The sequence below is a fragment of the Rhineura floridana genome, chromosome 7 (assembly GCF_030035675.1).
Source record: "Rhineura floridana isolate rRhiFlo1 chromosome 7, rRhiFlo1.hap2, whole genome shotgun sequence".
Taxonomy (NCBI): Eukaryota; Metazoa; Chordata; class Lepidosauria; order Squamata; family Rhineuridae; genus Rhineura; species Rhineura floridana.
In genome coordinates this window covers 3,938,924-3,951,288 of record NC_084486.1, presented here as the reverse complement: position 1 = coordinate 3,951,288, position 12,365 = coordinate 3,938,924, and the positions used below count along the sequence as shown (strand labels likewise).

The window sequence follows — 12,365 nt, the reverse complement described above, 5'->3', positions numbered from 1 at the left end:
CCAACCCATTCCTCCAATCTATTTTATTAATAAATATAGCATACATTTTTCACTGCACATCAACTCTTGCAATATATCCGCTCAATGTATTTCATTTCCCTAGCAGAATAGCCAGTGTGGTGTAGTGGTTAGTGTGTTGGACTGCGACCTGGGAGACCAAGGTTCGAATCCCCACATAGCCATGAAGCTCATGGGGTAACCTTGGGCCAGTCACTACCTCTCAACCTCAGAGGAAGGCAATGGTAAACCACCTCTGAATACCGCTTACCATGAAAACCCGATTCATAGGGTCGCCATAAGTCGGGATCGACTTGAAGGTAGTCCCTTTTTTCAGCAGAATACCAGCTTTCCCCCCCCTGCTTCACCAGATGCAACAACTTGGCTGCGTAGAGAAGTGCCTAGTGTACCTTTAGGGCAAATTGTTGAATGCTGACTTGGACTGAGGAGACTTGTGTTCAAATCCTCATTCAGTCATGATCAGGGTGATCTTGCACCTCTCATTAGGGTTGCAATAAAGGTAAAAGAAGCGAAGTAGGTGTATGCCACACTGAGGTCCTCAGAGGAAGGGTGGTGTAAATATGTAACATATGATTAATCAGCTATTTTCCAAATACACAGGTGAGGGTGATTTCCTGTCCTCCATGCAGCAGGTAAGAAGTTCTTCAGGGTTGAAGAGTGGAAGCATCAGCAACCACACAGGGACTGTGCTCTAAGCTTTTCATATATTTAAAGGTTAAACCTATGGAGATTAATTTAAAAGATTTTGAGATTAAAAGCTGGCTAATATAGTATGCTGAAAAATCTGTTATTCATTTCTCATTTTAGGATGAATATAAGATGTCTTGTAAAAAGAGAAGTCACCTCAGGTTCTTCACTCACAGTGTGAGTGAAGTTTCCTTCCAGCTTCATAGTTTGCATGACAAATGTACATGCCAATGAATCAAATGTTTATTCAATTATCAGTATCATCTCTTCCCTGCCTGCCTTTTAAAATAATTTTTTAGAAATGTCTGCATACATGTATACCTATTTATCCTCTGTTTTCCATCTACACATCCTAGGGAGGCTGTAGAACTCCTGAACAAGTGTCTAGAAACAGTTTGGGGATGGATTAACATGAACACGGGTTGAAGCTTAATCCAGATAAGGCAGATACTGTGGGTAGGGAAAGGGAGTGATCTGGGTAGATCTTACAACTTGTTCTGGACAGCGTTGCACTCCACCTGAAGGACCAAGTTTGCAGTTTGTGGATTCTTCTGGACTCAGCACTGCCTATGGAAGCACAGGGAGCGGCAAGAGACAGGAATGAGAAAGCAGGATCTAGCCTTAGTTATGAACACACTAGTTACAGCAAGACAAGACTACTGTAGTGTGCTTTCATAGAATCATAGAAGAGTAGAGTTGGAAGGGGCCTATAAGGCCATCGAGTCCAACCCCCTGCTCAATGCAGGAATCCAAATCAAAGCATTCCTGACAGATGGCTTACCAGGGACTGAAGACTTCTCAGAAACATCAACTGGTACAGAATGAAGCTACTCATGGCTTAGGTGGGCAGAAGATATTACACTGATTCTGCCCCAGTTGCATTTCTGGGCTCAGTTCACTGCTGGGTTTGACCTGTAAAGCCCTAAATGATTTGGGGCCAGATTATTTGAAGGACAGCTTGCACTCGTTGTGAACCTGCCTGTGTGTTAAGATTGGCATCAGAGACTTGGCTTGCCAGCCCAACTTTAAGATTGGTTAGATTGTCAGGCACTAGAAATGGGGTCTCTTTAATAGTATTGTTATTTATATTTAAATTTGTGTAACTGTGAAAGTTTAATTTTTTTCACTTCTGTGGCTTATATTGTTGTTGTACATTGCCTTGAAAGGTGACTTAAAGATACTAGGGGGCTCTGACCCCCTCCTTGCTTCGCTTGCCAACCCTCCATCCCACTTGCTCTGCTCACCAACCAGGGACTCCCAAACACACACACACACACCACACACACACACACACACAGAGGGACTCCCAAACAGGTCACCCTCCCCCCCAAACAGATCACTGAGCTTCCTTTTCTCTTCTCCCCCCCAAACGTGTCACTATGCTCCCTCCCCTCCTCCCCTGTAGACCTTCTCCTGCAAGGAGGAGTGGGGTGGCCAGCAACACAGGAACCATGGGGAGTGGCCAGAGCAGCACTTCAGCAACCGTCCTCCTCTCCCGCTGCTTCTCTCCTCATTGCCTGCCACTGCTGAGGCTGTCAGTGAGGTGGGGGCCAGCAACAGCAGAGCAGGACAGTAGATAAGAAGCTACCCTGGGCTGTCCTGACTGTCCCTCTGTGGCTCACCTGGGCCACCTCACTCTCCCACCTCACTTGCTCGCTCGCCTCATGCCAGTCTCACTTGCCTGCTGGTTTGCTGTCCTTGGTTGCCTCATGTTTACCACACGTCCATCACTCCCATGGAATGCTGCCATCACACTGTGTGATGGCATCACAGCTTACAAAAATATTATATGTATAGATGGAAATAAATCCCTTTACCTGCTTTTTTTTTTTTAACCATGCAAACATTTGAAAGAACTGCATAATTGCTCTAGGGATGGCAGGAGCATGATATATATCACAGGATCATCCAGTAAGTATCCTATCCAGGTACTTGAACTGCATTCCTTAAGAGTTTACATAAGAGATGGAATGTGTTTATAGGACAGCAAAAAAACTCTGCTTCTGCTACTCAGTAAGTCTGTGTACACACCATACCTTTCAATCACATTCAAAGCACCAAGAGGCAGAGAGATAATATGCCTTGGATGTGCTTTAAAAGTATGGTGTGTACGTAGCCTAAGGATGGTACTTTTTTAAAGCCAAATAGTCCCAGAAGCACTAGATGGCCTCATTGAGGTAAATGTTTTAATAACAATAAATGTTTGTCATTCATTCATTCATTGTTATTAGACAATGGCTAAGCCATATGGATATGCAGGGAACATAATTCAGAAATCTTCATTAAATTCTATGCACTAAAATAAACTGGAGAGATCTTCATGACAGGAAATCAGCAAACATTACCAGTCAAGCCATTTATGGTGAAATGTAAGTTACCCTACAAAACCCTAGACTTAACCCCATTTCACTTGAAATAAACTACTGAAGACTCTCTTTCTGCTTACCTGATATTCCCATTTTCATGATAACATACTGCAAAGCCCTGATTTGTGAAGAACGCCTGCATTTCATAGGAACTGTTGTCCTTTAGAATGATGTATGTGAACTGAATGTCTTTTACATAGGTTATGAGAATAGCAATATTTCCGGATGGGTAACTGATTAATAGCTAAGGAAAAAAATCTCTTCTGTGCTTCTTATTAATTTTGTAATATTCTTTACTTTACTTTGCTAGAATAGTGCTACATATACTTAATCAAAAGTATCTTATCTTACTAAATAGTTTTTCCACCCCTAGAATCTCAGAGTGTTGAGTCCCTTCTATGTGATCCCTTGGGTCAAGATGTCAAAATATTTATAGTTCATCATGGTCTCTGAGCAGACACACATACAGAAAATTCTGCAGATAGATGCAGGGCTGGCACCAGAGGGCAGCCAGGTTGGGCCCTAGCTGAAGGCCCCTGCAGTCCAGAGGGGCCCTCCTTAGGGTGAGAAGGTGACGTTCCCATTCCATGATCTGCGGCAGCATTGGGTCCTACAACCCGAGCTGACCACATATCATGGAGGGGGAGTTCCCAGTCACCCCCTCAATACAGACAGCACAGGTTCTATAAGCCTGTACGCACATGCCACCTACCTTTGCTGTCAGTGTGAATGCTGTGAGCACCATGCACACATGTCTGTCATCAACCAGATGGCGGTGGGGGCTTCCCTAAGAAGCTGATGCCCCTGCTGCCATCTTGGTTGATGGCAGACATGTGTGCCATATGTGTGCACATAATTCACATGACACAAGAGGTAGGTGAGGCACACAGGTGGGCTTATTAGCCCCACACTGCCTGTATGGGGTATGTGTTGGGCTACAGTGCTGCAGCCCAGGAAGGCTGGTGCCCAAGGGCCCAGTGATGCCTGATGCCAGCCTTGGATAGATGAAACATCTTCAGAACATTCTAGGTCCTGCCCACCTGTCAAAGTGCCCCACCTCTGGTGCAGAGCTAGAACAGTAGGCTATGTCCCCCAGATCAATTAAGCATGTCCAAAGGGGTGGATCCCATATGCAGAAAGGCAGTTATTAAAATGGTGCAGTTCCCAAAACAGGACCCCCTTTCCCCAAAAAGCAAAACATGAAATAAGGTACCACAAAATATTGTAGTATCTTAAAAGTTAGGAAATTGATTACAGATAAGCTTTTGTGGACTACAAAACATACTTTGAGCATGTGCAGTTTCACATTTTAAACGGACAACTCATCATGTGTGCTCACTTCGTGCCTTGGGCCAAACACCAACTTTCAGCCTAACCTACCTCACATGGTGGCTGGGAAGATACAGAAGGAGGTATATAATGGCTGCAAAAGGGACTTAGTGCTTGTTACTACATTATATTTTTGTAAGTGTCAATCTACCCATGAACACTTCTGTGCAGGCTCATGCCTGAGCTGAAGCATTAACAAGTAGCATGATGCCAGGGCCGGTGCCAGACATGCTGGGGCCCTTGGGCACCAACTTGCCCTGGGCCCTGGCATGTGCATGCATGCGCGTGCGCACACACACACACGCCTACCTGACTCTCGCAGGGAGAGCTTCTTCTGCCCGCCCATTCGCTGGCTCCATATCTCCTGTCTTTTGCAGCTGCATGGGCTGCTATGCACGCACATAGCTGCCATCAACCAAGATGGTGGCAGAGGCTTCAGCCCCTTAGGGAACCCTCAGCCGCCATCTTGGTTAATGGTGGTCCTATATGCGCACCCCACACAGCTGCAAAAGACAGGAGAGACGGGTAGGTGGAGCCAGCAAATGGGAGGGTGGAAGAAGCTCCCTCCCTGCAATCTGCAGCAGCAACTCTGCTGTGGATCGCAGAAAAGGAGTGCTACTTCTCCCCCACCCTATAGAGAGGCCCCACAGGGGCCTCTGTGGCTCCAGGGGCCCTTGCCCAGGGCCCGACCTGGCCGCCCTTTGGGACCAGCCCTGCATGACGCTTAAAGGCAAGGAGGGCAAGGAGAGGCAAACCTTAGCTGTGATGGTGTGGCGAGGAGGAGGAGACAATGATGACAAGAGGGCCAGTGGGGGGACTAGCAGATGGGGCCAAGCCGGTGCCTAGCAGGCAGGCAAGTGAGTGAATGAGCAGCAGCAGCAAGGTCACAAGGTAAGTGGGGAGTAGGGGGGAGGTTTGGAGACCTGGAGAGGACTAGGGAGGCTTGGAGACCCGCAGAGGGGATGGGGGGAAGCTTGGAGACCACGGGAGAGGCTTAGAGACCTGCGGAGGGGGAGGGGGAGCTTGGAGACCTGCGAGGGAGAGGGGGGAGGTTTGGAGAGCCTTGCAGGGTCTCCAAATAGCTAAGTGCTAATTCTTATCTGTCTAAAGTCCTATTTATTGCTGGATATTATACTTGTCCCGTTCCATCTGGAAAAAAAAAATAGAATATCTTCCCATCAGGATAACATCTTTTCACCGGCTTGGTAGGCTGGCAAAACTGAAGAAAAAATGGAGAAGATAAGAGTATGCCCATGAAAATAGATAAGAAAGCAGAGTTATAGGAAAATAATTGCTATTTAAGATGAAAAACAGAAGTATTTATTTATTATTTGTTACATTTATACCCCACCTTTCCCTCACCCATGGAACCCAAGGCGGCATACATGTGGTTCCCAGGCAGTCTCCCATCCTGGCACTGACCAGACCCACATCTGCTTAGCTTCAGCAAGTATGTATGTTATTAGAGATATTTGTGGTTTGTACCTGATTTTAACCATTCATTACATAATAACCAGCAGGTATGTATATATAATGACCCTCCGTGGCGCAGAGTTGTTAGCGGCGGTAACGCAGCCGAAGCTCTGCTCACAGCCGGAGTTCGATTCCAAAGGAAGGAGGAAGTCGAATCTCCGGTAAAAGGGGTCAAGGTCCACTCAGCCTTCCATCCATCCGTGGTCGGTAAAATGAGTACCCGGCCTATGCTGGGGGGTAAAGAAAGGCCAGGGAAGGAACTGGCAATCCCACCCCATATATACGGTCTGCCTAGTAAACGTCGCAAGACATCACCCTAAGAGTCGGAAACGACTCGCACTACAAGTGCGGGGACACCTTTACCTTTTTTTATGTGTATATAATATGGAAAAGCACATAATTTAGCATTGCCTGGAAGGACATTTTAAACATAGCCAGGGCTTTAGAGTACTCACCAATATGGAGTAATAGCACCTCTTTTTTTGCTGCCCATGGCAGCCATTTTGTGCTGGCGCCCACCGCACTTTTAGCAAGACATGACTACTGGCACCTCATTTTTTATCAAAAAAGCACTGAATATGGTTTTTTAAAAACAAAATAAAAAACAAACCTAAAACATGTATCTCCACAAAATATGAGGAGCATTAGACAAAATGCTCATTGAAAGGCAAAACATCTATTTATCACTGGATTAAAAAAAAAACCCTAACCATGAACATGTAAAATGGGATGGAGGGATGGATGGATGAAGATGGATGGGATGATGGATAAATAAGGAAGAGCAGAGGGAAAGAGAGAGAGAAAAGGTATCTCTGGCTGCCCACTTTGACTTTGCCCACCACTGGTATGAGACCCCCAACCTGTTTCCCATGTGACCCTTGAACCCCAAAATGATGCCCACCCTTGTTGTAAGGACTGTGGAGATTATGAATCTGGCTTGTTCCATTTATGTGATTTATGTGACCATTAATGTAATGATCATCTAGTATCATATGAACAACTTAGAGTAAATGTAGGCGACCCAGGCTAAATTGGTTACAGATCCACCGATTTAATCATCTTCTAACAAACAAAAATTTGAGAACTCAAGCTAACAGAAATGTTACTAAATTTGAAATAACAATGTGGAATCAGGACAATACAGGGAAGGGACTGGTGTTCACTCTGTATCAAGAACTGGACTTCTTGCAGGTCTTAACACTCTATGGGAGACTGATACAGGTACTGATATATGGGCATTGAAGCTAAATGTAAAAATCTATGGCCCTCTAAACCACATAAATCAGTGTCAATTATGTGAGGGAAAACTCTGCAAAGATCTCACACAGTTGGCACTGTACACTGGTAAAATGATCTCATATGACTTCAGGGTTGGCACAGTTGTGGTGCCAGGGCATGTACTTCCATTTATGGTGGGAGTGCCCACTTGTTCATACATTTTGTATGTCAGGAGATTGCTAAGTTTTTTTAGACGGATATTCAAATGACCCCACAATTATCAATGCTAGACACGCTGTATGATCGGGCAGTAAATATTCGTTCAAAGGAATTATTAATGTGGGTGTTGGCAGCTGCTCAAATCTCCATTGCCTAAAAGGGAAGACATTACATGACTTACAACTGTCTTTGTGGGATATGTTTGGAATCTGGTGATACTTGAGATTACAACACACACTCTAAAAAGCCTCAAAAGGCTCTAAAGACCAGGAATATTATCATGTCATTTTGGGGGAAATGATCATGTGACTGATCTAGAGATGCAAATGCTCTACAAAGTTTGTTGTCTGTATCAATGTGTGAAATTTGGGCCTCATAACTGTGATTTATAAAAATTCTGGTCTATTGATCTCATTTAACTCTACCAGAGTGGCTCTTTAATGTGACAATGAAAACTATTTTTATGTATATCCCCCAATTGTATTTGAATTGCATTTGTTCTGTTATTATAAGAAAAAAGAAAAGAAGAAAAGAATCTGGCAACCACACCTAGGAAGAGCACTATGTGACTGATAACAAAAGGATGTGTGTGACCTGTTAGCATCTCAGAGTGTTTGTGGGAGCATCTTGTGTGAATCTACAACTGATATTTGCCAATTTTTGGATTAATTTTGAAGTAATACTTCAGAGGTATGTTTTATTTATTTATTTATTATACTTGTATACCACCCCATAGCCGAAGCTCTCTGGGCAGTTTACAGTAACTAAAAACAAATACAATTTAAGATACATCTTTTAAAAAACAATTTAAAACACAATTTAAAAATTTAAAACAATATAAAATACACGCTAAAATGCCTGGGAAAAGGGGAAAGTCTTGACCTGGCGCCGAAAAGATAACAGTGTTGGCGCCAGGTGCACCTCTACAAGGAGATCATTCCATAATTTGGGGGCCACCACTGAGAAGGCCCTCTCCCTTGTTGCCATTCTCCCAGCTTCCCTTGAATTAGGCACCCAGAGGAGGGCCTTTGATCTTGAACGTAGTGTACAGGTGGGTTCGTATCGGGAGAGGCGTTCCATCAGGTATTGTGGTCCCAAGCCGTGTAAGGCTTTATAGGTCAAAACCAGCACCTTGAATCAAGCTCGGAAACATAAAGGCAGCCAGTGCAAGCGGGTGAGAATCGGTTTTATATGTTTGAACCGTCTGGTCCCTGTTACCAATCTGGCTGCTGCATTTTGCACAAGCTGCAGCTTCCGAACCGTCTTCAAAGGCAGCCCCACATAGAACGCATTGCAGTAATCTAACTTGGAGGTTACCAGAGCATGGACAACTGAAGCCAGGTTATCCTTGTCCAGATAGGGGCGTAGCTGGGCCACCAACCGAAGTTGGTAGAAGGCACTCCATGCCACCGAGACTACCTGAGCCTCAAGTGACAGAGATGATTCTAGGAGACCCCCCAAGCTACGAACCTGCTCCTTCAGGGGGAGTGCAACCCCATCCAAGACAGGTTGGACATCCACCATCCAAGCAATGCTTTGTAATGCTTTGGAAGCATTACAGCTAGAGGAGGTATTACCTACTTTGGAGGGTGTTTTTTTCAAGTTCTCAATTTATGCTAAGTGATATGAAAATGGGGGCAGGAATGTCGGGACAAGATTATAAGCGTCTCATGGTCTGGGGTGGGGGGGCTTCCTATTTCATACAGATCATTGAACAGCCCCAAGCAATCATCTCAATGCATTCCTATATAAATGCACAAGCTCATTTGTTTTCATATGCAGATGCCAGATGATAGAGGCATGTATGTGGCAGGGGCAGCCTATTTAAGTGCATGCCTATGACCATTTGGAAAGCCAGTTAACCAAGGTCATAGCCACAGCATACATTTAAAGCACATGGCTTCTCCCAAAGAATCCTAAGAACTGCAGTTTGTCAAGCGTGCTGGGAATTGTAGCTCTGTGAGGAGTAAACTAGTTCCCATGATTCTTTGGTGAAAGACCGGTGGTTTGAATGTGATGTAAATGTATGCTGTGGATGTGATCTGATAACAGCAAACAGTTACATCTTCAGGAGCAACAAAGCTCTCTCAATGCCTTTTTATAGTCATTTGGGATTGCCAACATTAATTTGTTTTTATCTGTTTGCTTGAATTTATTATTTAGCAAGATACCAACCCATCCATGGCCAGTAAACAAAAACACTTGTCAGTAGATCTATTTTCTTCTGAGCTTATACAAGGGATGGTTATTGAATGCAAGAGCAGGTACAGCTGATCCCAGCCCACTTCCTCATGTAGGAGCCCCAGAGCTACCTAAATAAGTATCAAAGGGCATTTGGAGGGCTTCCCAATATGTGAGGGTATCCACATACCTTTAATTGTTCCGCTTTGAACTCCAAGTCTATTGTCAGTACTTCTTTCGGCTCCGGATACTGCTTAAGAGCAACTGTTTGGGGTTTTGGTTGATAGGCTGATAATTTGAATCTAATTTTGACACCTGAAACAGTTTTACAGGGAGAGTATTCAATCAATTTGAAATGTCAGTGTATAATTCTTATGCAATCTATGGCAAGGAATTCATATGACTCTTAACATTACCAAAATGGAAAGGATGGAAGTCAGAAACTAAGCTACACCAGCGTACCCTAGAAACACTTGCTCCAACCTGTACCCTTTCCATTTGCATCCCGGGGGGACTGCTTTGTCCCTCTTCTTTGCCTAAAGGTGTCCGTTTGGGAAGAATTTCAGTAAGGAGAATGTCACAGGAATTGTCTTATGGATTTTGGGAAATGTGCAGGAGCTGGAGGGGATGGCAGAGGGATTGGATCTCCTGGAGTCTATAATCAACACCAGGCTTGTACTCACATGTGCCAAACTTCATATATTGCTCAAATACTTCCCTGTAGTTCTCAAAACCTCGATCTTGTATCCTAGGAGAAGTATATTTGAAAGCATGTATTTCTTAAGTTTGTGAATAACACTAGAAATAGTTGTGACTAGGCAGGAAAAGCAGCTGGATACAGGTATGGATTGAAACAAAAATGTTGTGACAAAAACAAAGCAGGTTCTAGTTCATGGGGACTCTCCCCAACCCCTTCATTAGTCAGAAAGACAACTGGAGCCTGATGTGCCTTCTTAACTGGAAGGAAAGTGCAGATCCTTTGAATCAAGAACTGGAGCAGGAGAGATTTCACAGCCTCCCCCATGCAGTGCCCTTGTGCAGTTCCCAAGCAAGTGGGCTGCATTGCTTGTGGACATGTGCTTCTCCATGCTGATCATTTTCAGGCTGTCTGAACACACTTCTGTCAATGCATGCAGCGGCATTTAGAAAGCAGTTCCATGTGCTCAGAAAGCCGAGATGTAGAGACAGCATAGCAAAAAGTAGGAAGAATCTATAAATTACTAGGACTTGCAGGTACCATAAGCATCTACCTCCTTTGGACTTTTCTCAATAACATACATTTTGGGAAGAGGACAGCTGGCAGGAGACACTTTTGCCCATCAATTTTTGCCAGTTGAGGGCCTGAGGCTAAATCATTTAATCCTCTGGAAGTGCTCAAAATAACAACTGAAGATGGATTTCTCTTGGTAGTGCTTGAGAGTACCAGGATTTTAAAAAAAAACAATTGGACTGTAAATACCACACTAGAAGGCAAGTCTGTGGTTTTGATTCTTATTCCATGGTAGACTGCTAGAGTGAACCTTTCTTAAGGCTGCATCATTCTCAAAGAACCTCTAAAATTTAGCAGTCAGGAAATATAGCAGGAAGTCTCTGGGTAGTTTCAGAAGATTGAGAACTGAAGGAGTCATCTCCAAATCACTTACTCCTTCATCAGTGTCTTTTTAGTCCTGCTCTCCACTGCAGTGTTTGAAAGGTGTGGGTGAGGAGTGATGTCAATTTCACTTTCTGGGGAGCTGGTTTCTAACAGCTCCTGAACTACACACTGGAAAACATCCTTGTATGTCCTGCAACAGAGAAACTAGAAAAAACACAATATTCTGAAGACCCTTTTTAATGAACCTGCCATCATGACACCCTGTTCACTGTTTTATCCTAGATCTCAGCCTCCCTGGTTTCTGGCTTTGGTTAGCTCTCTTGGGTCACCTCCAGACTGTCAGTGTTTTGTGGGAGCGATTCAGGCGCATACTGGAAATTCAGGTTTGTGCAATTAAAATGCAGCCATTCAGTCACCGTGGCGCAACAAATTCTCTCTCTCTCTTTTTTTTAAACAGCCTTTTTAACAGGCTATCCAGGGTCTTTGGTGGTCAGGAAAGTAATGGGGAAATGCACTGAAAAGTGTGGGATGAACAATAGGTTAAAATGAAGGCATATAAGCACTATATGCAAGCAAATCAGGATGAATGTTCATTGCTCTATAATCTCCCTACAAGCAAATCAGGATGAATGCTCAGTAAAGATCGGACATAAGCACATAATTAACTATTTGCCTTCCTTATATGTCCGAAGGCAATGCATATTTTTTAATATAAAGAGATAAACAACAGAACAGCACAAAATCTGTCACGGTCTCGGCTGCCCCACGGGTGCCAGACGCATGCTTGGGACTCCCCACCCTGGGTAACTCATCCGGAACCCAGTTTCCCTTGCCAAGGCTGTGCAAACCGACACCAACCCTGCCAGGCAGAAGATAGGCTGCCACCACCCCTTCTACTGGTTCACACTCTGAGTCGGAGGAAACCCAGAGCCCAGATGTAAGTCCACCAAGGATTTCTAAAGGCAAGAGCCAAAGAGGCACTCCTCGTCCAGAAGCCCTCGGGTAAAGCCAAAACACACTCTTGGTAGTTTGTGGTCAGTGGTCAAGGTGCCAGATCCAGGACCAAGGTTATTCTCACTCAATGAGCACACAAGCGTAAATAAGAAGTCGCTTTATTGATAAAAATATAAGTGCACACTTAATGGCAGCAAAACAATTCCTCAAAACCCACACCCAACCAGGGGTTTAGGTAAGACACATAAGAGAGTTCAGACACAACCAAAACAACAAAACTAACTGGCCTATTCTACTTACTTGAAGAGGTAGTTGTAAATCTCACC

The 12,365-nt window shown here is 44.3% G+C and overlaps 1 protein-coding gene across 1 annotated transcript in view; it reads right to left on the bottom strand.

The window, feature by feature from the left end:
- The window catches only part of ERICH6B (glutamate rich 6B), a 117,514-nt gene that overhangs the window by 16,891 nt on the left and 88,258 nt on the right, over positions 1-12,365 (bottom strand). The window contains exons 8-12 of the mRNA XM_061634571.1: positions 11,135-11,289; positions 10,175-10,239; positions 9,682-9,806; positions 5,531-5,619; positions 3,152-3,304 (exon numbers count right to left, since the gene is read on the bottom strand). Of these exons, the coding sequence (XP_061490555.1) occupies positions 3,152-3,304; positions 5,531-5,619; positions 9,682-9,806; positions 10,175-10,239; positions 11,135-11,289 (587 nt within the window). The remainder of the gene's footprint in view (positions 1-3,151; positions 3,305-5,530; positions 5,620-9,681; positions 9,807-10,174; positions 10,240-11,134; positions 11,290-12,365) is intronic.